The sequence below is a fragment of the Somniosus microcephalus genome, chromosome 17, assembly GCF_052327205.1.
Source record: "Somniosus microcephalus isolate GS21.2 chromosome 17, FLI_Smic_1.0, whole genome shotgun sequence".
Taxonomy (NCBI): Eukaryota; Metazoa; Chordata; class Chondrichthyes; order Squaliformes; family Somniosidae; genus Somniosus; species Somniosus microcephalus.
The window spans coordinates 8,984,205-9,009,430 of NC_141003.1; the positions used below are offsets into that span (position 1 = coordinate 8,984,205).

The following is a 25,226-nucleotide window of genomic DNA, read 5'->3' on the forward strand; positions in this document are numbered from 1 at the left end:
TCACTTTGGGTCCGGTTTAATAACACCGTTGCCCACCCAGTAGCCGAGAATGTTCACTGATGGCACTGATTTCACCGATTTGGTTTCGTTTAACATTAAGTGGCAACGATGGAGAACGTCAAAAAATCTCCGGAGATTGGCGTCATGCTCCTTTTGATCACGGCCGGCAATAGTGATATTGTCTAAATACGGAAAGGTATCCGTCAAGTTCTCTTGCCAGACTAGGCCATCCATTACCCGTTGGAAGACGGCCACCCCATTGGTGACCCCAAATGGAAGGCGACGAAACTGATAAAGCTGACCATTGGCCTCAAAGGCCGTATACTTTTTGTCAGAGTCTTTCAGCAGTACCTGATGGTACGCGCTCTTTAAATCGAAGGTTGAAAATACCTTGTATTTGGCAAGGTTGTTGACCATGTCATCTATGCGTGGTAGCGGGTAGGCATCCAGATTGGTATATTGATTAATAGTCTGCGAATAATCAATACACAGACGTTTCTTATGTTGTTTTAAAGGGTTTTTCACAATGACGACTTGAGCCCGCCAGGGAGATGAACACGGCTTGATAATACCGTCAGCTAAAAGGCGAGAGATTTCTGCCTCGATAAATGCTCGGTCGTCTTGACTCAAGCGCCGTGATTTGGTGGCTATGGGTTTACAGCGGGGGGAGAGATTGACAAACAGGGAGGGCTCACCGAGTAAGGCCGCCGAGAGCGCACAAAACGGCACCTTAGAAATGGTAAGCTCCAGCTTCGACCCTCCAAACTCAAAAGTGAGTCTTTTGTGCTGCTTCTGGAAGTCCTGTGCCAGAAGCACATCGCTACATAAGTTTTCGAGTACTCCGAGCCGGGTGGAGGGATACGTGCGACCATTGAGGATGAGGTTGACAAGAAAAAAGCCAGAAGAATTGGTGGTCAGAGTCGTCGGAGCCATTGCAATCTCCCTGTCCGAGGGATAAATGCGCAGTTTTAACCTGCTGACAGCCCGCTTACTGATGAAGCTGTCAGAGCTGCAGGAGTCGATTAGCGCGCTTAGAGTGAGCCCATTTACTGAAACCTTCGTGGCTGCATGGGACAAACTTTGGGGAAAAACAGCTGTGATGGGAGGAGGGGCAATATTTCCTTTGGCAGCTGTAGCCTTAGCAGTGGTTCTTAGTGGAGGAGCAGCTCCATAGATAGCAGCTGTGAAGCTAACAGGGGCTCTTGACCGATATACTTTAGAGGAGCGGCCTTTCTTGTTAGCAGAGGCCCGTCACTGGCATACCTTGGAAAAGTGTCCTTTTTTGCTGCAATGATTGCAGGTCGCATTATGAGCCGGGCAAAATTTTCTGTAATGGAACGTGCCTCCACAAAAGAAACACTTTCTTCCTGATTGCCAGGATGCTGCTAGGGCGGGGTCGTCATCAGCAAAGGCCTCTAGGGTAGGATCGTCGTCCGTTAGAGTAGAGTCATCATCAGCTGGGGTAACCACCTGAGACCTATCGAAAGACTTATTAAAGGTGATAGCCGCCGCCCGTGCACGTGGTGGGAGATAAGTGTCTGCATTCTTCTTGGCCAAGTCCAGGGAACACGCCTGGTCATAAGCAGCCCGTAAATTGAGGGTTTTATTTTCCAGCAGGCGCTGACGTATAAAAGGGGAAGCAATCCCATTGATAAAGGAATCGCGGATTAGTTCCTCTTGATACTGTTCAGCTGTAACCGCTTTAAGGTTACAATCTTTGCTGAGCCTGCGAAGTTTCTGGAGGAATTCATCGAGTGATTCCTCAGGCTGCTGCCGAGTTGTGGCCAGTAGGTGTCGAGCAAGATTTCATTCGGGGACTTGACATATAGCTGCTGTAAAATTTGGATAGCAGCATCGTAGTCTATACAGTCCTCAATATAATCATACACATGAGGGGATACGTAGTTAATAAGCATTCATAACTTATTAGAGGCACCCGCCCCACATTCTTCAAGAAAGTTGCTAAAGGTACGAAACCAATGCTTCCATACCTTCACTGCCGCAGGTGCATTCGGGTCCAGGTCGAGACGAGCGGGTCTAAGGAGTTTTTCCACGATGGATCAGTTTCTTGCCCAAGTCCCTTTCTGCGGTTCGAGTTGCAGCTGGTTGTTCCGAATCACGCAAGGCATGGAGACAATAACAAGTCGATTAAATTGACGTAATAAAGACTCACTACGCACTTGGTTGTACATAAAGCAAGGCTTTAATCGACTTGTAACAAAACATGGAGGTCTAGTTAGTAGTCACTAGCTTCCTGTTTCCAGATTGTCTCTGGCCAAGTATTTATACTCCTCGGACGGCGCCCTCAGCTGGCCGTTCAGTAATACTTCCTGAGTTACTTCCTGTAGAAGTTGCGATTTATGACACCAGGTATCAGTCTGGTGAATCTTCACTGCAATCCCTCCATGGCAAGAACATCCTTCCTCAGATAAGGCGACCAAAACTGCACACAGTAGTCAAGGTGTGGTCTCATCAAGGCCCTGTACAACTGCAGCAAGACATCCTTGCTCCTGTACTCAAATCCTTTCGCTATGAAGGCCAACATACCATTTGCCTTCTTAACCGCCTGCTGCACCTGCATGCTTACCTTCAGCGACTGGTGCACAAGGACACCCAGGCCTCGTTGCACTTCCCCTTCTCCCAATCTATTGCTGTTCAGATAATAATCTGTCTTCCTGTTTTTGCCACCAAAGTGGATAACCTCGCATTTATCCACATTATACTGCATCTGCCATGCTTCTGCCCAACCACCCAACCTGTCCAAATCATACTGGAGTTTCTCTGCATCCTCCTCACAGCACACACGCCTACCCAGCTTTGTCTGCAAACTTGGAGATATTACATCTAGTTCCCTCGTCTAGATCATTAATATATATTGTGAATAGCTGGGGTCCTAGCACCGATCTCTGCGGTACCCCACTAGTCACTGCCTGCCATTCGGAAAAAGACCCGTTTATTCCAACTCTTTGCTTCTTGTTTGCCAACCAGCTCTCTATCCAAGTCAGTACCTTACCCCCAATCCCATGTGCTTTAACTTTGCATGCTAATCTCTTATGTGGGACCTTATCGAAAGCCTTCTGAAAGTCCAAATACACCACATCCACTGGTTCTCCCTTATCTATTCTACCAGTTACATCCTCCAAAATTCCAGTAGATTAGTCCAGCATGATTTACCTTTTGTAAATTCATGTTGACTTTGTCCGATCCTGTCACTGTTTTCCAAGTGCTCTGCTATTACATCTTTTATAATGGACTCTAGCATTTTCCCCACTACCGATGTCAGGCTTACCGGTCTATAATTCCCCGTTTTCTCTCTACCACCTTTTTTAAATAGTGGAGTTTCATTAGCTATCCTCCAATCCATGGGAACTGTTCCAGAGTCTATAGAATTTTGGTAGATGACCAGCAGTGCATCTACTATTTCTAGGGCCACTTCCTTAAGTATCCTAGGATGTAGATTATCAGGCCCTGGGGATTTATCAGCCTTCAATCCCGTCAATTTCCCTAACACCATTTCCCTACAAATACTGATTACATCCAATTCCTCCCTCTCATTAAACCCTATGTTCCCCGACATCTCTGGGAGGTTATTTGTGTCCTCCTTTGTGAAGACAGAACCAAAGTATGTATTTAATTGGTCTGCCATTTCTTTGTTCCCCATGATAAATTCCCCTGATTCTGACTGCAAGGGACCTACGCTTGACTTCACCAATCTTTTTCTCTTCACATATCTATAGAAGCTTTTACAGTCAGTTTTTATGTTCCCTGAAAGCTTACTCTCATACTCTATTTCCCCCTTCTTAATTAATCCCTTTGTCCTCCTTTGCTGAATCCTAAACTGCTCCCAATCCTCAGGTTTGCTGCTTTTTCTAGCCAAATTATATGTCCTCTCCTTGGATCTTACTTTCTCTTGCTTTCCCGCCCACCCCTCACCACAACTCCAGCCTTGTGTTGTCCTCATTTCACACACCCAAGAAATGCAGCCTTCCCAGCTAGTGGTTGACCAAGAAAAGGGAGAGGAGAGTGAACAAGAAGAAACACCGTCACTCGATTTCACGCTCCCAGCCACCAGCTCCTCAAGGTCGACCAGCAAGGCCATTTGCAGTGTCCCCCACTGAAAGTCAGCAGCCTTCCACAAGCCATGCTGCAGCCACTGGGGTAGCACAGCATGACATCAGTATGATAGGCAAATGCACACTCAAGACAGTCATAAGGGAATGCATAAGGGTGATGAATTGATTTCTTGATGTCATATTGGATGGCTAGATGTATAAAGTTGGATTGGAAAATTTGCTTTGTGGTGGCTTTTATTTCATCATTGTGGCCAAGAGGACACTGTGATGGTCAGTAACAGAGGGAAGGTAAGGTGTGGGACAACTGTTGAAAGGGTAATTGGGGTTGTGGTCACTGGTACTGCAGGCAGATGATTTCATCTTGGATATCGTGGCCAGAAAGGGGCTGTCTGGGTTGCAACCTTCTTTCTGCTTCCTCCTCTTCTGCTTCCTCCTCTTCTGCATCTTCACCTTCCCTCTGCGAGCGGATGCTGGAGATCTGAAATAACAGCAAAAAATTCTGGAATACTCAGCTGGTCAGGTAGCATCTCGACCTGAGACGTGAATTGTGTTTTTCTCTCCACGGATGCTGCCTGACCTGCTGAGTATTTCCAACATTTTCTGTCTTCTCAGAGGCCTTCCTTTACCATCTGAGACCATGCAAATGTCCAGCAGAACTCCCTGCACACTTCAAAAACTTTTAATATGTATTGCACCAAGCCACTACTTCAATAAAATGAAAAAATCCAGTCCAAAAGCTTACAGGCAAACTTACCTGAAAGATGTGTGTGTCCCTTTAAGATATGCTGATAGCGTCTCTGTCAGTCTGCTGCACGCTCGCTTTTCAGATTGAGCTTAGGACCCAGCACTATACTCAGCGCTGAGGTCGAAGTTCGCAGAGTGTGACGTTAAGTTGGCGTGACTTCACGCTCTCGATATTTGCATCACCAGGGCCACAAAGCCCTCACCAAAATGGCGGATGCGAAGTCCTGGGCCAGAGAAGAGCGTTAGATTGACGGCTGCCATTTTATGCCAGGATTGCAGCGCAAACGGGTGGCGATAAGGTAGGGAATTTCTCCCCCAATGTACTTAACTTCGGAGGGGGGTGAATTGCACTGGTTGTTTAATATATGGTGCCATTGTAAGTACATCCAAAAAGAATGTGTTTATGATTTTGCTGTACATAATAATTAGAGCTGGTTGTTGTAGAGCTAGTCTTTCTTGGACTTTTAAACAAATGAAAATTCAGAGATTTCTTTTGGTTATTTGCATAATTTTCCCTGTGCTACCCAGATTATTCCTTACATTCTCCTACCTGCCCTAGTTCATCCCTTCTGCCTCTTGCATTCTTTTCTGTGTGTTCTCTTTATCTTTCCTGTGCATCATTTCCATTAATAATCCAGAAGAAGGCTTAATCTAGCCAGTTTTAAAATTAGAGGTAATACAAACATGTCTGCAGGGGTTAATAACCAGAACAACTTCATAAATTGCAGGATGATTTAGATGACTTGGGCGAAAGGGCCCATGTGTGGTAAATTACATTTAACGTGCGCATATCCAGTATGATTAACTTGGGGTTAGAAAACTCCAGGTATGTCTATACCATGCAGGGATACTTGTTAAAGGTAATTCATCAAGAACAAGATCTGAGGATTGTGGTTGACCACTTGTTTAAAAGTACACATGCAGTGTGAGTTTGCTACAGAGAAATCAAATCGTGTTTTCGGTTGTACTGCTAGAACCATTGGCCGGAATTTTCTATGCCTGGTTGGGTGTGGCCGGTCGCCATGGCGGGTCGCAGCCCCGCTGCTCATGTCATTCCACTCCTGAGATCAACTTTCCGTTAATGGCACCTATTAAGGCCGCCCTGTGCGTTGCCCGGCCCTATTAAATGGTGCGGGTCTGATGACTTAATCGATGATGCGTTTTTAGCTGGAATATTTAAAGGAACCATGGCCACATTGCATTTGAAGGTTTATCTAGGATTGTGCAGGTACTGTACTGCACCATTAGAGTGTTGCAAACATTTGCAAACATGACTGCACTGAGGCAGAGGGCTGCACCCAGGTTCTCAGATGACTCCCTCCATATGCTTGTGGAAGGAGTGAGAGCACGCAGGGAGGTCCTCTTCCCTTCGGATGGGCGGAAGAGTCCTCCCCAACAGACCAAAGGAGCCTGGCTCCAAATAGCAGAGGAGGTCAACAGCAGGGATGTTGCCAGGAGGACCTGGACTGGAAACGCTTCAATTATCTCATTAGATCAGGAAAGGTGAGTGCAAAGCCACACTCAACCTCATCCTGCTGTGCCTCTCATCACATCCCCATCACTCTGCTTTCCCAAGCCTGCTCCTGCACATCATTACTCACACCAACGTACCTTGCACATCCACCCATCCCTCTCTATCGACATTATCATATCCCCATCTGACTAACCACCCCTCACACTCACCGTCATCCTATTGCAATCATACCAACTAACAACACACAAGGAGGCCATTTGGCATTGGCACAACACACTCCCTCGTAGTCACCCTCTAAAGATGTTACCCATCAGGTTCCTTACACTCATTCCATCACTCTCACACAAACTTCTCTTCTTTGCCTCCTTGCAGGAGAAGAGAGCCCACAATAAGAGGGAGAGGGAGAGAACCGGAGGTGGCCTTCCATCATCGGCCACCTTTGCTGCAGCAGAGGAGGTCACCCTGGAAGCCTCAGGAGTCGCAGAGCAGCTGGAGGTGGGAGACTGAGAGAGGGGGACATCTCAGCAACCTGGTGACAGAATTAAATCTCATACAACCACATGGCATACAGCAGTCACTCATATTAGGACTGATGTCAGCAGCCAGTGAATGTTCATCATTTGCAAAATGGTATTATTGCCCATTCTTGATATGACATTTCTAACTCATCTCTTTACTCTCCCACAAGTCCATTAAGAGCCCCCTACACTGTCCAGGAGGAAGAGGAAGATGATTCCTCGGAAGAGCCTCCAGCCTCTGAGGGTACACCGTCACTAGACATAAGCGCATCCAGCACCAGCGCCGATATGCACACCTTGGTTGTCACCTGGTGTCTCACAACTCACAAGTGAGCAAGAGCAGATGGTGGAGACAGTGACAGCAGTGAAGGCGACTCGCCGGAGGGCGCAGGACGCTCTGCTGCAATGATGGTCAGTGTGAAAGGAATGGCCTGGCCATTGTAGGGATGCTTTATGGTGTTGCTGTGGGGTGTTGGGAGCCTGGTGCAGCATATGGCAACCATATGGATGTAATGCCTGAAGTTAAGTAAATCTGGCCATGATAAGGCTATCCCTGGCCTCCCGGGCAGCAGTGTGCTCGGGTGCTGCTGGGATCTGGACCATAGGTTCCTCCTGCTCCTCCTCCTCCTCGTCTTCCAGCTGATGCTGCTCTTCCTCCTCCTCCTCTGAAGAGGCTGTGCGCTCAGAGCCTTGCTCCTCATGCAGCGCTAACCCTTGCTGCTGCACTATGTTGTGCAGGGCGCAGCAGGCCACGATGATTCTGGAGACCCTGGCTCTTGCGTACTGAAGGGCTCTTCCAGATCTGTCAAGGCATCTGAAGCACACTTTGAGCATGCCTATTGTCTGCTCTATGACACATCTGGTGGAAATATGGCTTTCATTATCTCTCTCCTGGGCCTCAGTACTTGGCCTCCTCAAGGGTGTCATTAGCCATGTCTTCAGTGGATAGCCCTTGTCTCCAAGCAGCCAGCCGGAAAGTCTGTTTGGAGGAGCGAAGAGCTGAAAGAGGATGGACTGGCGAATGACGAAAGAGTCATGGAAGCTGCCAGGGAATTTGGCGCATGATGATCTTGCTATGGTTGGAGACAAGCTGCACATTGAGGAATTGGAAGCCATTGTGGTTGAAAAAGACTCCTTCGTGATGATGAGGTGCCTTGATGGCCACATGTGTGCAGTCGATGACGCATTGCACCCGTGGGAAGCCAGCCAGAGCGGCAAAGCCCAGCGCCCGCTCAATAACATTGGCTTCATCAGTGGCAAAGTTGATATAATTGGCTAACTTGTCAAACAGGGCATCGGTGACCTGTGTGATGTATCTGTGGGCGGCCGACTGCGAGATGCCGCAAAAGTCTGCTGCAGATCCCTGGAAGGAACTTGAGGTGAAGAAGTTGAGGGCGCTGGTGACTTTGACAGCCACTGCTAAGGCATGGCCTCCTGCTCCTCTGGGCTGTAGGTCTTGTGCCAGCAATCTGCAAACGTCTGCGACGTCCTGGCATGATAACCTGAGCCTCCTTTGGCACTGCTACTCAGTCATGTTAAGGAAGCTCATCCTCTGCCTGTATACCCTTAAGTCTGGTGATGGTGCACCCTCAGAGGCTGGAGGCTCTTCCGAGGAATTGTCTTCCTCTTCCTCCTGGACAGTGGAGGGGGCTCTTGATGGACCTGTGGGAGAGTAAAGAGATGATTTAGAAATGTCATATCAAGAATGGGTAATGATACCATTGTGCAAATGATGAACATTCACTGGCTGCTGACATCAGCCCAATATGAGTGACTGATGTATGCCATGTGGTTGTACGAGATTTAATTCCGTCACCAGGTTGCTGAGATGCCCCCCTCTCTCTGTCTCCCACCTTCAGCTGCTCTGCGACTCCTGAAACTTCCAGGGCATCCTCCTCTGCTGCAGCTAAGGTGGCCAATGATGGAAGGCCACCTCCGGTTCTCTCCCTCGGGGTCCTATGACGCAATAAGGACTCCAAATTGAATTTAAATACTGCAGCATGGGTTTCCCTTGGGTTGGCAAGATCACCAGGGAAACAGGCGGGATTGACAGGATATAATTGCAAAATACTGCGGATGCTGGAAATCTGAAATAACAACAGAAAATGCTGGAAATACTCAGCAGGCCAGGCAGCATCCGTGGAGAGAGAAACAGAGTTAACGTTTCAGGTCAGGATGTTTAGTTAGGTGTTTAACTTCCCATGTGAAAATTTCTGCACTCACAGGTGCTTCCTCAGTTCATTGTGGGCTATAGTTTTGTGAAAGTACTTGGCTTCAGATAGTGATTTTCAGACTCTAGAGTTCGCGAGGGAGAAGTCCATTATTGGTACTGCCATTGCTACATTGTTCTGGACTGCTGAAGAGGAGGAGGAAGAGGATCACCACCAGCAAGAGCAAGTTGAGGTGGGAGCTGGAAGTGGGCAGTGCTTGCACAAGGCCATACCCACCCAACAAGGTGTGCAGGCATGGGCTCAGCTTCCTTGACATCTTGGAGGAGCAATGAATTAGGGGGCTCTGGATGACACTGCAGGTGGTCGCCGACCTCGGCAGCATCCTAGCGGAAAACCTTCTGCCAGCTGGACCTGTCGGCCATGCCACTGGCAGTTAAAGTAACCACCGTCCTGAATTTCTTTGCTTCTGGCTCAGTAGACATATCGAGGCAGTTAACAGGTGGATTATTTTCCAGGGCCAACAGATATATAACGTTTTCCTGTGATGAAGGCAGTCATACAGAGCGAGCATTGGGATTTGCAACTCCTCAGATAATGAAGCAGCCCGTATCCGCGTGCAGCAAGACCTGGACAACATTCAGGCTTGGGCTGATAAGTGGCAAGTAACATTTGCACCACACAAGTGCGAGGCATTGACTATTTCCAACAAGAGAGAGTCTAACCACCTCCCCTTGGTATTCAACAGCATTGCAATTGCCAAATCCCCCACAATCAACATTCTGGGGATCACCATTGACCAAAAATTTAACTGGACCAGCCACATAAATACTGTGGCTACAAGAGCAGGTCAGAGGCTTGGTATGTTGCGGTGAGTGTCTCACCTCCTGACTCCCCAAAGCCTTTCCACCACCTACAAGGCACAAGTCAGGAGTGTGATGGAATACTCTCCACTTGCCTGGATGAGTGCAGCTGCAACAACACTCAAGAAGCTCGACACCATCCAGGACAAAGCAGCCCACTTGATGGGCACCCCATCCACCACCTTAAACATTCACTTTCTCCACCACCGGTGTACCGTGGCTGCAGTGTGTACCATCTACAAGATGTACTGCAGCAGCTCACCAAAGCTTCTTTGACAGCACCTCCCAAACCCGCAATCTCTACCAGCAAGAAGGCCAAGGGCAGCAGGCGCATGGGAACACCATCACCTCCAAGCCACACACGATCCTGACTTGGAAATATATCGTCACTGGGTCAAAATCTTGGAACTCCCTAATAGCACTGTGGGAGTACCTGCACCACATGGACTCGCCACCACCTTCTCAAGGGCAATTAGGGCTGGGCAATAAATGTTAGCCTTGCCAATGATGCCCACATCGCACAAACGAATAAAAAAAGTCACTGTTGTAATGTAGGAAACACGGCAGCCAATTTGTGCACAGCAAGCTCCCACAAACAGCAATGTAATAATGATCCGATAATCTGTTTTTTCGGGATGTTGATTGAGGAATAAATATTGGCCAGGACACCAGGGATAACGTCCCTGCTCTTCTTCAAAATAGTGCCGTGGGATCTTTTATGCCTACCCGAGAGAGCAGATGGGGCCTCAGTTTAACGTCTCATCTGAAAGATGGTACCTCCGACAGTGCAGCACCCCTCAGTACTGCTCAGTACCGGAGTGTCAGCCTAGATTTTTGCAGACTCTCAACTTCTTCCCTGCCAAGATCTATCTTTCCTATAGAGTATTCGTGCCTGCTACTGTTACATCTAATATGCAGATTCTTTCATTTGTCCATAATAAACTTCACTTTCCACTTCTCAGTCCTGTTGAACTGTTTTTGTAAGATTTTAGCAGGCTCCTCTTAGCCCACAGCTTGGTTTCAGCTGAAAATTTTAACTACTTTCCATTGGCGGAAATTTTCTTTCACTTTTTAAAGTTATTCCTCCTTCGTCAAACAATATCAGTGGCTGAGAAGGTGGGTGAATGCCCTGACACCATGCCTCCACTAAATCTGCTTTCAACCCAGCCACCAGGCGGTGTATAAAATAACCTGGGGGTCACAGTCCATCTGAATTTTCCCTTTTTTAATGTAGGCAAGCTTCTAGCCTCAGATGCTGTAACTGAGGTTGGAAGTTCAGTATATGGGATGATTGTGGATGTGTCCAGCCCTACATGGCATCTGGAATTGGTGGTCCAACGTAGTGAACTTTGTATTAACTATTATTTTGAGAACACCAGCAAAAATATTTACTGCCCTTTTTGTGCTTAAGTCATTTTCTTTCTTTGGTTTTCAGTACTAAGACAGCAGTTTACTTTTTCACACTACTGACATCTATGCATTTTTCTTGGTTTTTTTCAGTGGCTCTATATCCTGTCCCTACTTCAAGAAGTGACTCATTGGTGCAAAATCGGGGACGTCGACCCTGTAGTGATGGCAGATATTACACTGTGCTCAGTGGGGATGCTTGAAAGTCTGGCAGATTCAAGTGTGAAATCCAAGAAGAAGCCAGGTATAGTATTTAATCATAGGACACAAATAGATGAAGAAACGTGAGATGTTTTATTGCTGACAATGTGTGTATACATACAGTGGTAAATTTTTATATCTACTCACATAATAACAAATCAAATTAAAAAAAAAGATTTGCATTTATATAGCGCCTTTCATAACCTCAGGGAGTTCCAAAGCATTTTACAGTTAGCGAAGTACTTTTGACATGTAGTCACTGTTTTAATGTAGGAAACGCAGTGGCCAATTTGTGCATAACAAGGTCCCACAAACAACAACGTGATAATAACCAGATAATTTGTTTTTAGTGATGTTGGTTAAGGGATAAATATTGGCCAGGATACCTGGGAGAACTCCCTGCTCTTCTTTGGAAAAGCTACATATTTTGTGCAGTATTTTGTAATTGGTTGGTATATGGCCTGAATTTTGTGGTCAGCGGCGAAGGAACAGCGCTTGCCATTCACCTCGCTGATAGCTGCCCACAAAGTTTTTGTGGGCTTTAGAGTGGAAACTTGCTCTAATCTGGCGCAGTGCCCTCTACAGGGCATCTGTGAGCAGGACAAGCAACAGTGAGGCCCTTCAAGCAATCACATTGAAGAATCCTCACTGAGATGCGCAGAGTCTAAACCAGGAAGTATAAAGCAGAAAGTATCAGTTAGATTTAAATCACGTACAGAAAGTGAAATAAAGACTGATGGGATTAAAAGAGAAAGATAAAAGAGACAGGCAGAAAAAAATCTCCAACACTAATGAACTTCTGAAGGAATGAGACTCCACAATTATAAAGTTACATTTTCCGGGCCAGAGAGGTTATTTGGCAGTAATTATCGCTTATCACGCTGTTAAAAATTCACTTACTTCTGAATGCACCAGCCTTAACTTTTTCTGGTGTCTTTAGTGGGGAACTAGTGGGCAAGAACCCCAATTTCACGCCATTGCATTGATTTCAGTACCGAGTCTATCAGTGAGGACTGTTTCAACACACCCTGTGGAGGAGCAGGGTATCTCAGACAGCAACCTCTGGATTTCCACGTTTAACTGCATGTGCGGGCACCAGATGTTGCTGTCCAATTTACTCCGTTATAATGGTGAGTGCTGTTAGCCTCACTGTTATTATCTATGCGAAATCCAGGTCGTTGTCTCTGCATGCTAGCTTGACTCAGTTGCTCACACTCTCACCTTTAAGACAGAAGGTTGTGCGTTCAGCTGCAATCAAGGACTTGAGCACATAATGCAGGCTCACTCTCCAGTGCAATACTGAGGGAGAGCTGTATTTTTGGAGGTGGTATAGTTGGGTGAGATGTTAAACTGCAACTGCAACCCTTTTGCTTGTTTGATTGGTTCCAGTAGATGTTAGTGATCCCTTGGCACAATTTGTAAAATAGGTAGTTCTCCTGGTATACTGGCGAAAATTCCTCCCTCAACCAACATCACCAAAAACGGATTAACTGGTGACTCATCTCAACGTAATTGGATTTCCACGTAATATATTTGAATTTCAAAAAGCCTTCGATAAGGTAGACTCGTGACTAAGGTCAGAACATGTGGAGTCAGGGGACAAGTAGCAGAATGGATAACAAGTTGGCTACAAAACAGAAAACAGAGAGTAGAGGTTAAAGGTAGTTACTCAGATTGGCAAATGGTGGGAAGTGCTGTTCCATAATGATTGGTGCTGGGACCACTGCTGTTCACCATTTAATTTACATAAACGATATGGACTCTGGAATCAGAAGTACAATTTCAAAATTTGCTGATGACACCAAATTGGGGGTGTAGTTAATATAGAAGAGAACTGCGACAAAATACAGGAAGACATCAATAAACTTGCAGAATGGGTGTGTAATTGGCAAATAAACTTTGTTATAGATAAGTGTGAGGTAATACATTTTGGTAGGAAGAATAATGAGGCCACGTACTCCTTGGAAAATAAGATCTAATGGGTAGAGGAACAGAGGGATCTGGGGGTACAGATACACAAATCACTAAAAGTAGCGACGCAGGTTAATAAGGCCATAAAAAAGCAAAGCACTGGGGTTCATTTCTAGAGGAATATAATTGAAAAGCAGGGAAGTTATGTTACACTTGTATAGAACCTTGGTTAGACCACATTTGGAGTGCAAGTCTGGTCTGATCTCTATTATGAAAAGGATATAGAGGCACTAGAGAAGGTGCAAAAAAAAAATTACTAGCACGATACCAGAACTGAGAGGTTATACATATCAGGAAAGGTTGAACAGGCTGGGGCTCTTTTCTCTAGAAAAGAGAAGACTGAGGGGTGACCTGATAGAGATCTTCAAGATTAAGAAAGGGTTTGATAGGGTAGACATAGAGAAGATGTTTCCACTTGCAGGCGAGACAAGAAGTAGGGGCCATAAATATAAGATGGTCACTAATAAATCCAATAGGGAATTCAGGAGATCTTCTTTACCCAGAGAGTGGTTAGAATGTGGAATTCGCTACTACAGGGAGTGGTTGAGGCGAATAGCATCGATGCAGTTTAGGGGAAGCTACATAAGAACATGAGGGAGAAAGTAATAGAAGGATATGTTGATGGGGTTAGATGAAGAGGGGTGGGAGGAGGCTCATGAGGAGCATTTACACCGGCATGTACCAGTTGGGCCGGATGGCCTGTTTCTGTGCTGTAAATGCTTTGTAATGCTGTTTGTAGAACCTTGCTGTGTGCAAAATAGTTGCTGAGTAACTGCACAATGCAATCGTTTTACGTGAAGTGATTAGAGATGTTTTTGAGACTTGATAAGGTGCTATATAAATGTAAGCTTTTATCAGTGGCCTTCTTAAAAACAAATTGCCTTGTATGTTGGATTTTACAGGTGGCTGAGAGGTATGTAAATGGCCCACCAGTATTATTAATCATTTTATTAATGTCATCATGCTGATATGTTCACTCTTCGTATAATAGAATATTTAGACCTATAATCTAGCCTGCTCATTTTTGTCTGGTAGTCTACTTTAGTAGCTACACTTCAATAATTTTACAGGCACCTTTATGTTGCAGTTGCTGTCAATGCAGACCCAAAGTTCTGCTGCCGACATCCTGAGACTCTGTAGCATCAAGAGAGTCACATTTTCATGGGTCTCACAAGCTGCCAACAGTCTTTTGTTAGTGAGTTTTAGGAACAATGGCATCACTAAACGTAAACTGTGAAAAATTAGTGAAACCGTATGTTGGAAGAGTCACTAAACATCAAATGCCTATGTGATTGAGACCCATACAGGAACCTGGAAACAACACACTGACTAGATTTGTGTTATTTCTAGCACAGAACATGTGAAGAAGATTTTTGGGAGAAGCTGTTCGTACTAGACGTGGGAATGCCACTAAGCATGCATTTAGTAATTCATGGCTTAGTCAAGGATGGCCAGCATGAATTTGTTAAAACAAATTATGCTTAACAAAATTAATGTATTTTTTCAAGAAGTGATTGATTGGATAGATAAAGGAAATGCAGCAGATGTGGTGACTGTGGATTTTCAGAAGCTATTTGACAAGTAGGCATCTAAGGGGAAATGTAATATTATGGACAGAAGGTTTGTTGACAGAAGGGAAATAATGGGCTAGAGTTAAGGGGTGCTGTTTGGATTTGAGGAGGTTTGGAAGTGGTGTACACCAGGGGTCATGGTGGACCCAATTTTGTTCTCAATGTATGTATTGATTTGGATTTGGGACAGAGAATAAATAATTGAAATTTTTTGACAACACAAACGTAGAGGATAACAGTAAGGATAACTGTAAAAGACTTCAGAAGAACATAGAGAGGAGAGTGGAATGGGTAGGCAGGTGGCAGATGCAATTTAATGTGAAGAAATATGAGGTAATCATCTTCCACCTTCCATAAACTTAAGCTCATCTAAAACTCTGCTGCCCGTATCCTAACTCACACCAAGTCCCGCTCACCCATCACCCCTGTGCTCGCTGACCTACATTGGCTCCTGGTTGAACAACGCCTCAATTTTAAAATTCTCATCCTTGTTTTCAAATCCCTCCATGGCCTCGCCCCTCCCAATCTCTCTAACCTCCTCCAGCACTACAACCATCCAAGATATCTGCGCTCCTCCAATTCTGGCCTCTTGCACATCCCCGATTTTAATTGCTCTACCACTGGCGACCATGCCTTCAGCTGCCGAGACCCTAAACTCTGGGATTCCCTACCTAAGCCTCTCAACCTCTCTACATCCTTCTCTTCCATTAATACGCTCTTTAGAACCTTCCTCTTTCTGCCCTAACATGTGGCTCGAAGTCAAATTTTATTTGATAATGTTCCTGTGAAGCGTCTTGGGATGTTTTACTATGTTAAAGGTGCTATATACATGCAAGTTGTTGTTGTAATGCATTTTGGAAGTTAAAATAAGGAATGAGAATATATGCTGAATGGAAAGATGCTTAATTGTGTGGAGGAAGACCGAGTTGGTCAAATACGTAAATTCCGAAGATATGAGTGCAGCTAGATAAAGCCATGAAAAGGTCAATAGCATTTTGTGTTTTATAAATAAGGGCTGGAGTAAAAATAATGAACAAGTGATAAATTTGTACAAGGCATTAGTTATGCAATACAATTAGAGTACTGTGTGCTGTTTTTGGTGTCACATTAACGATGTAGAGAGCGCACAGATGATACCAGGGATGGAAAGCTCCTTGACCAAGCTTTTCTTACCCCTCCTAATATCTCCTTTGGCTCAACACCCATTTTTTTGATAACGCATCTGTGAATCGTCTTGTGATACTTTTCTACATTAAAGGCGCTGTATTTGTTGTTGTCACTACCATTGCATTACTTGGTTACTCTCGTACAATGTATAGAGGATGCTGAATCGAGAAAGATAGATTTCAAAGATATAAATCCTCCACAGACCAGACACTGTCTTGACCATCATTTCAATGGTTGCAGGGATTCATTATTTTGGGTTTTAGGATTTTAACCCAACATAGGTTAAAACAAATTTGTGTTCCAAATGGGCGGCCAAAGATTATGTATGATACAGAAATAGATATCACGTATGGCACAGCCAGAGTCTTTCTCTGAAATGCTATTAAATGAGCATACCAAGGACATGGTTTCCCTCAAATGAATCCTGAGTTTACTCCTATGCTATATAGAGGATGCATATTTTTCAAAGAATGTAGACTCTAAAAGTTAGAAAATCCATCTTTTCAAATTTAAAAGTTAGTGGCTGCGAAATTGGAGCCTTTAGCGTCGGCAGTTAAGGCCGGTTTGGAAGAAAAAGATGGCAGCCTCCTCTCTTCTGCCCACTTCCAGCAGGTCCCGCAATGGCTGCCATTTTGGCTAGGTTGGAAGCGCTGCCGTTGCCCGTGCTCGCTGCAGTTTTTTAGATGAGGCAGATCGTGACATCAATGAGTGTGCAACGCTGATTTGACGCATGATCTGCCATTTTAGATGTTGCTGCTCCATTTAACACCCTCTCCTAATCACAACCAGTTGACTATGCTTTCAGCAGCAGGAAGGACTCCCCAGCAGCGCTATTGAAAGGAATCATCAACAACTTACAGCTGACTTGCTTTTCAGTTCTACTGGCTCTGTGTAAGTTTGTGCAACAGTTTGGAGCTTTCTAGAGTTGTTTAAAGTTGGTGAGTGTTGCTGCAAGTGAAGAACACCTTCTCATTTAAAGGGTTCTGCTCACACCACTTGCTCCCAGTCATGGGGGCTCTACTTGCAGCCCCCCTGACGCTCAAGTATGACAGGGAGATGGAGCGGAGGCAGCGAAGAAGAGGACAAGATGCTCGCAGAGGGAAGAGGAGGAGGGGCAGGAGGGCTCTCAGCAGGAGGCCTTACCCACTTAGGGTCTTCAAGGAGCACATCTACCTGCACCTAAGCCAGGAGCAGTGTATTCGGAGGCTCCGCTACACCAAGGTGGTGGTCACAGAACTTTGCCACCTCCTGCAACCAGACTTGCAGCCTCAGAGCAGGGCAACGACAGTTCTCCCAGTGGCCCTCAAGGTCACCATGGCCCTCAATTTTTTCATCAGTGCATCTTTCCAGTCTGGAGCAGGCGACATAGCTAAAATCTCCTAGTTTGCCATCCATCCGGGAGGTCACAGAGGCTCTGTACTCCAGGAGAAGGACTTCATTGTCTTCTCTCTGAACAGAGAGAAGCAGGAAGAGCATGCATGTGGCCTTGCCCGAATATCGGCTTTCCCCATGATGCCGGGCGCCATTGACTACACAAACATGGCTTTGCGGGCGCTGTATACCAATCCTAAGATGTTCTGTAACTGCAAAGGCTACCACTCACTTAATGTGCAGTTGTTGTGCGACCACGCCTAGCGCATCATGATGGTGAATGCCCAATATCCTGGCAGCAGTCTTGATGCCTTCATCTTGCACCAGTCCGGTGTGCCAGCAATCTTCCAGCCACTATGCCGAACCTGAAGGTGGCTGCTCGGAGACCTGGGTTGACGACCCCCCTCCGCAACCCCAGCACTCGTGGCCAGCACTCATATAATGAGAGCCATGCTGCCACGAGGAATGTCATCGAGCAGACCATCGGGGTGCTCAAGCAACGGTTCCACTGCCTTGACCACTCGGGAGGAGCCTTCCAGTACACGCTGGAGCTGGTATCCCATTTCGTGGTGGTCTGCTGCATGCTCCACAACTTGGCCATCATGAAGGAGCAGCCCTTGTCACCACGGGTTCCAGGGCCATCTTAGGAGGAGGAGGAGGAGGAGGAGGAGAAGGGAGGAGGCAGGCAGCAGATCCCCATTCCGGACGGGTTGTCTGTGAGCACTTCATCAGACTCCAGTTCCAGTGAATAAAACCTCAGATCCCTGTTGCTCACCACTTCCCCATCTCGCCATCCCTCTGTCATGGAACATCACAGCTCATCCTGGGCACAAATCAGCATGCAGCAGACCACCACGAATCTTGACACCCGCTCTGCCGAGTTATGCAGGGATCCTCTAGAGCGGTCCAGCAACAGAAGCGTTGGCCCAGAAATTCTGTTCGCAGGCCTCCCGCGGGCAGAGGGCTGTGATCTGGAAAAATCTGCGCCTGGACCGGAGGGCTCCCGGGAGGCGCAGAGTTCCATTGCTGGGCCTCTCCAAACTGCCGGTGGCAGTGCCCACGTATCCCAGGGGCGCAGGCAGTTCGCAGCGTCCCTGGGATCACGTGGGCCATGGGGAGTCAATCAGAGAAGGGAATCTCCCTTCATACATTTGACAGGAAGCCCTGTCAAATATATGAATAGAGATCACCCCCAAAACATAGTAAAACTTTAAATACATTTTTTTTAAAAATCACATTTTTAAAATGGCTTTAAATGACATAATTTAAGTATTTTAAACAAAAATTTTATTTTTTGAAAAAAAAATTTAAGTTTTTAACGGGGCTAAAAATAAACTTACCTTTCTTTAAAGTATTTTTTAAATGATAAATCAGTGGATTTTTTTTTTTTTACTTTTTTCAACTCTTATCCTGGTAAAAGCAGGCCTTGCGCCTGCTTTTACCAGGCGCAAGAATTGTAAGACCTAGAAATTCGGTATAGCCGCGTTTGGGGCGCTGGTCCTGGCTATGCGCAAAGTTTAGCGCCAGGTGCAATTTAGCGCCACCTAACGCGATTGGGTTGCAGCGCCCCAAAACGTGATTGCGGCGCTAAATCAGGCGCTGCACACTACTCTTAAGGCGCTAACCCGGCGGCGCAACCCAATTTCGCGGCGGCGGGGCGCAGCGAAGGTGCTGTCAATAATCACTTTCCCTGAGACACACTGACGCCGGCCAGCTCTTAAAGGGGCAGGTCAATTGGCATCACCAGACACACTCACTGCCTTGTAGGCCTTCAAAGTGGTGGGAGCCTACCTGTGGCGCACCAGCCTAGCAAGACATGGGAAGGGTGAGGCAGAGGGCGGAACGCCTCACTGATGGGGCATTGGATGCTTTGGTTGGCGCAGTGGAATCAAGGCCAAGGAAGATGGTCGGAATGTGATTTATGTTTTGGACAGTCTCCCGGGTGTGAGAGGCAGCTATGTGTCAGTGTATTAGTTTTGCTTTCTGTTGCTGTAGCTTTCTCATGTTTGAAGGAACCACATTTTGTGTAATGAAACACTTGCTTCATTTACAATGGCCATGCCTGCTATTTACATGCATCTTGCCCTTCACAGGCTTGGGGGTATCAGACCGGTTCCATTCCTCTTCTTGGAATGGCAGCAAGCATTCCGTGAGAGGGGCCTAGAAGCTACTTCTGATCAGCCTCTGACGCGCAGCCTGAGAAGAGCCGCTCGCGTAGAAGTTCAGGCCAGCAGGCATCTTCTCAGCCACCGACAGAGATGTCCTGCACCTTATCTGAGGCTGCAGATCTGGCTGAAGCAGCTGGCACAGCTCAGTCACCACCCCCTTTCTAAATCGCAGCCTTCTGACACACTGCTCCTCCGGCATGTTCATGTAGGAAAACTGCTGTCAGAAAACCCTGCCAGCGTAAGGTCTGCTGTGGCGACGTCTGTTGGCCCTCCTCCGTCTGGCCGTGCCCGCCCCCCTCTCCCAGCATCTCAGTGCCCTTTCCAGATGATTCAGCAGCAGGACATTCCCCTCCAATGCAGCCCCCATAATAAGTGCCCACAGGAAGGTTCCCCGTTGTCAAGGCTCACCAACAGCAAGGTGATGGTCAGAAGGCTGAAGATCGTCTGCCTGCGCTGGCTCAGTGGTCAAATAGCTCTGTGTGCAGCTCAGCAACTCTTTGTAGCTCTCGAGGAAGTTGTGCTCCAAAAATGGCTGCCGCTTTTAAAACACACCAGTCCCCTTTAAATAATGCTCCTCCAGCCCGAGAGCGACTTGGTAAGGCCCAGGTAAGCTGTCACTATTAGCGCCAGGCGCTACGGAGGGGGGCGCCCAAAAGGCGTTGCACACTCAAATGACATCATAATCAGCCTGCGCCCATGAGCGGGTGCTAAGATTTAGCGCTGGCGCTAAATGCATGCTCAATATGGGGCGAGGCGCTAGGAAATTGGCTAACGCCCCACTTCTCGGCCTCTTTAGGCGTTAATCGGTGGCGCAACCAACCGAATTTCTCCCCCTAAGTGTTTTCTGCGGGCGGAGGGTCTCCAAAAAACAGAACTCTCCGCCCACAGAGGCCCTTCTCCAGCACAGCCGGAGGACCTGTCGAGAGCTTTCTTGACAGATCAGAAATGCCAGTTTCCAGCGCATGCGCAGTGCATGCCTAAAACCAGCATTTCCATTGGCCCTACGGGAGAGTACACAGCGCGTACACACCCGTAGGGACCGTAAGTTCTGCCGAGTTGTTTCAGCACAGCAATGGTCTGCTCTGTCACATTTCGTGTGGTAGCATGACTTTCATTGAATGCATGCTGCCCACGTGTGCATGGGTTGCGCACCACAGTCATGAGCCATGTCGTCAGTGGATAGCCCTTGTCACCCAGTAGCCACCCTTTGGTTTGCCATGGTGGCTGAAATGCAGATGGCACAGTGGACTGCCACAGAATGAAGGCATCATGACTGCTGCCAGGATACCGGGCATTGATCTGCATGATTCGCGGCCTATGGTCGCACACCAGCTGAATGTTGAGGGAGAAAAATCCCTTTCAGTTCCGTTACATGGCAGTTGACATGCGCCGCCCTCAAAGCGATGTGTGTGCAGTCAGTGGCATCCTGCACCATGGGGAAGCCTGCAATCCTAGCAAAGTTGGGTGCTCACTCCGCCTGCTGCTCTCTGGCAAGAGAGAATGAAATGTAGTCAGCTCTCTTTGAATAGAGAACCTCAGTGATCTCCCTCATGCAACAGTGGACATCAAACTGCGAGATATTGCAAATATCTCCAGCTCCAGCCTGGAAGGAGGCCGACGCATAAAAGTTCATCACCACAGTCACTTTCATAGCCACTGGTAATGTGGTCCTCGCCCTGCTCTGCAGTTGTGGCTGCAACAGGTGGCAGTATGAGTGACAACCTCCTTACTGAAGCACAGACGTCTCACACATTGTTCCTCTGCGATTCAGGTAGGAGAATTGCTCCCTGAACACCCTGGGTGGATATGACTCCTGCAGAGAGCCCTTCTCTCCCCCTACTCCCCCCTCTTCCAGCAGCTTGTTCTGCTCTGCGTGTCCTCTGTTCATTCTCAAAGTCATGCTGTATTTCAAGGGGAATTCCTTCTAGTGCATGCATGTATGGCAGCAAATGGTTTGTGCGGAAGCCTTGAAGTCAGGCAAAATTCCTTCAGCACCTGCCACACCACCTCCTGTAGACTTTGGCAACTTTAAACAACTATAGAAAGCACCAAATACTTGTCGAAGCGTTCCAACAACCAGAAGAAATCAATCAGCAACTCACCTGTAAGTAGTTGATAATCCCTTTAAATAGTGCTGGTGGGGGGTCCTCCCTGCTGTTGAACGTGTGTTCTGCTGTGCGTGGTTAAGAGAGGACATTAGCTGGAGCGTTGAGCTCCAAAATGGCAGCGCTGATGTCAAATTAGCTTTGCACGCACGCTGATTGATGTCATGATCTGCCTGCTCTGCATACTTCCAGCAGACGTTCACTGTGCACGTGGTAACACTCTCATCATATGGTGTCTGGTGCGATTTGCCCCACAAGTGTGCGTGTGCACAACAAATGTCATATTGGACCTCTAAGGGCACACATAGTGCCCAAAAAACGGGCGCTATGAATCTGAATTTTGCACCGTTTATATTGATGCTAATTGTTCACTGAGTTACAAAGCTAAAACATGGATGTTTGTATATTCTAAAGATTTAGTATCAGCTTATGCATGGGGAGGTAAGACTTAGTGGGTATTCCGTTCAGGGGTAAGTACTTCCTTAGTTATTATTTTATAACATAAACACTTTGTTATCAATTTCAATACTTGCCTTGACAGGTATACCTATTATACATGAGACTCAAAGTGATACAGCAACATCTACACAAACTCCAGCAACGTCTATGCAAACAGAACACTGTGCTCCAACTAACATATTAATGGTGAGTTATATTATCTCGTTGTAAATGGAAGAACATAAAAGAAATAGGATTGATAAAATGTTCTCTGTCCCATCCAGATAGTCTCCATGCTGCCTTTCGTTCCTTCCTGATCAGGAATAGGCCCTTTTGTTTCTTAAAAGATTATACAGGTACAGTCCCTGCTTATAGAACATAAGAACATAAGAAATATGAGCAGGAGTTGGCCAATACAGCCCCTCGAGCCTGGCTGATCATCCACCTGTGGTGTTGACGCGATTTGCCCGCTATTCATGGTGGACGGTAAAACCAAAATGGTAAGTAATCAACATATTTAAAAAAAGAGGAAATCTCACATAGCAACTATCCCTCCTAATTGTTAGTGGTTACGTCCAGAATCTTATCACTAAGGTAATTGCATTTTAACCAGGTGCGAACAGCTGAATGAAACTGCTTGAACCCCAACTTTGGCTAAAATCAGCAGAGCATTTTCAATGGGTAAGTATAGGGTAAGAACTTATTGAACTGCCTGAAATATTCAGCGAGCTTATTATATTATAAGCGGCGCCTTTGTAATTGACTCCTAGGGTAATGGCAAATAGTTAGCTCTATTTGCCCGATATAAGCGGCTGCCCATGATAAGCATTGGTGGTGCAAGTGGTGGGGACTATCCTGCATCCATTGTACTTAATGGAAATGTAGTCTGTAGCCTTGCAACTCATAGTGCAAAGTTAAACCTCAATTTACATCTAATTGATGGGTTCCAAAGCTTATATTCTCAACTGTGGTTTAGTGGTAGCAATCTCGCCTCTGAGTCACAAGAGTGTGAGTTCAAGTCCCACTCCATCTTCATCTCATAATCCAGGCTGACACTCCAGTGCAGTGCTGTGGTAGTGCTGCACTGTTGGATTGCTGTCTTTCGGATGAGACACTAAAACGAGGCCCCGCCTGCCCTCTCAGATGAGCAGGGGAGTTTTCCCTCGTGTCCTGGCCAATATTTGGCCCTCAATCAACATCACTAAAACAGATTATCTGGTCATTGTCACATTGTTGTTTGTGGGACCTTACTGTGCGCATATTGGTTGCTACGTTTCCTAAATTACAACAGTGACTACACTTCAAAAATACTGGCTGTAAAGTACTTTGGGACATTCTGAGGTTGTTAAAGGTGCTATATAAATGCAAGTCTTCCTTTCTTTATTAAAGCTCCACCCTAGCCTTTATCTCTCTTCCTCTTCTCCAAGTCTACCATGACTTGGAGTTGGGGTGCAGTAATGTGGCTGTGGAAAGTCCAATCAAGATGCAACTTCGCACATTCTTATCATGGTAGCTTGCTGCAGGCAGTGGAGTGTGTGCTTAGGAGTTTTCAGCATATGGCAGCTAGTATGGCAGATTCCATAACCCATATGCATGGGGTTCTGATATATGTGACAGAAACTTTACAGTTCACCACAAAATCTGTATTCCCTGTATTGTCCCAACACAATAGTGACTATGGGATGTCTGTGCTTTGACCCTGTGACCTCTCTATTGTCAAACATAGTTACCAACTTCCCTTTGTTCAGCATGCCTACCAAAGCCTTGTTGCAGTGGTTCCGCTTTTTCCATATAACAGGGTCAAAGAGTTGCAAGGAAACTTGCTAACAAAATTACACAGCCATACATCACTCAAAATATCTGTTATTAAAAGTTTACATTGAGACATGACATAATTAATAGATGCACACTCCAACATTAGGTCACTTGAACAGGCTGATCCTGGAGATTGCTGACAATCAAACTTTTTAAATTTAATACAGACATCGAATAATTTTCCTATCGTAATCAAAAAGCATAGTAGCATGAAGCATACTAGCCAACTCAGCCGGTCTATAGCCTACATTATACTGCAGCCATGCAGGCCGTAGGCTCTACGAACTCCTAAATCTCTAAAAGCTAGAAGGTAGGCACAAAAAGTAATCAAAAAGGCTAATGTTGACCTTTATCTCGAGGGGATTAGAATACAAAGGGGAGGAAGTGATGCTTCAGTTGTACAGAGCCTTGGTCAGAGTCCATCTGGAGTACTGTGTTTAGTTCTGGGCACCGCACCCGAGGAGGACATACTGGCCTTGGAGCGGCTTAAGCGCAGATTCATTGCAATGATACTGGTGCCTAAAGCGTTAAATTATGAGGACAGGTTGCATAAACCTGGCTTGTGTTGCCTTGAGTTTAGAAGGTTGAGGGGTGATCTAATCGAAGTATTTAAAATGATTAAAGGATTCTGTTGTGTATGTAACCTGTTCCACCTTAAGAGAGCTTAAGCCTGTTCCACCTTAAGAGATGTACTACTTTCTCAGGCTGCTGTAGACGTAATACCGGGGGTGAACACACCGGTATATAAGCACTGTGCAGTAATCTTGTATTCAGTATAGTCCCTACCTCCAACCAGTAAAGATCCGTTTTTATTGTTACTCATTAGTCTGTGTCTTAATTAACTAAATAATTCACAGACTTAACACTGGCGACGAGTCAGGTTCTTACCCTGCGGCAGTTATTCCACGGCGGTTGAAGAGAGGTTTCAAACCACACCACCCCACTGGAAGCGACAGGCATGAGGACCCTGAAGCCTCCATCAGCTTGTGAACCGGAGTAGAAGACAGGGCTGGGGAAGACAGAGGTACAGGGCGATAGCGATCGGCAGATAAGGGCCGGGCCGCTTTGAAGTGAGGGGCGCAGCCGGGCCATCGATCGCAACCACCGATAAGGGCCGCACTCGGGCTGAAAGGGCAGCGGCTGCAGAAATTGAAGGCGCGAGAGCCGCGGTG

General features: G+C 46.4%; 1 protein-coding gene across 4 annotated transcripts in view; it reads left to right on the forward strand.

The window, feature by feature from the left end:
* Positions 1 to 25,226, forward strand: part of cfap54 (cilia and flagella associated 54) — an 859,633-nt gene that overhangs the window by 87,628 nt on the left and 746,779 nt on the right. For all 4 annotated transcript variants that reach the window (XM_086009903.1, XM_086009902.1, XM_086009901.1 and 1 more), the window contains 2 exons: positions 11,341 to 11,491; positions 22,343 to 22,446. In XM_086009903.1, coding sequence (XP_085866029.1) covers positions 11,341 to 11,491; positions 22,343 to 22,446 — 255 coding nt within the window. The remainder of the gene's footprint in view (positions 1 to 11,340; positions 11,492 to 22,342; positions 22,447 to 25,226) is intronic.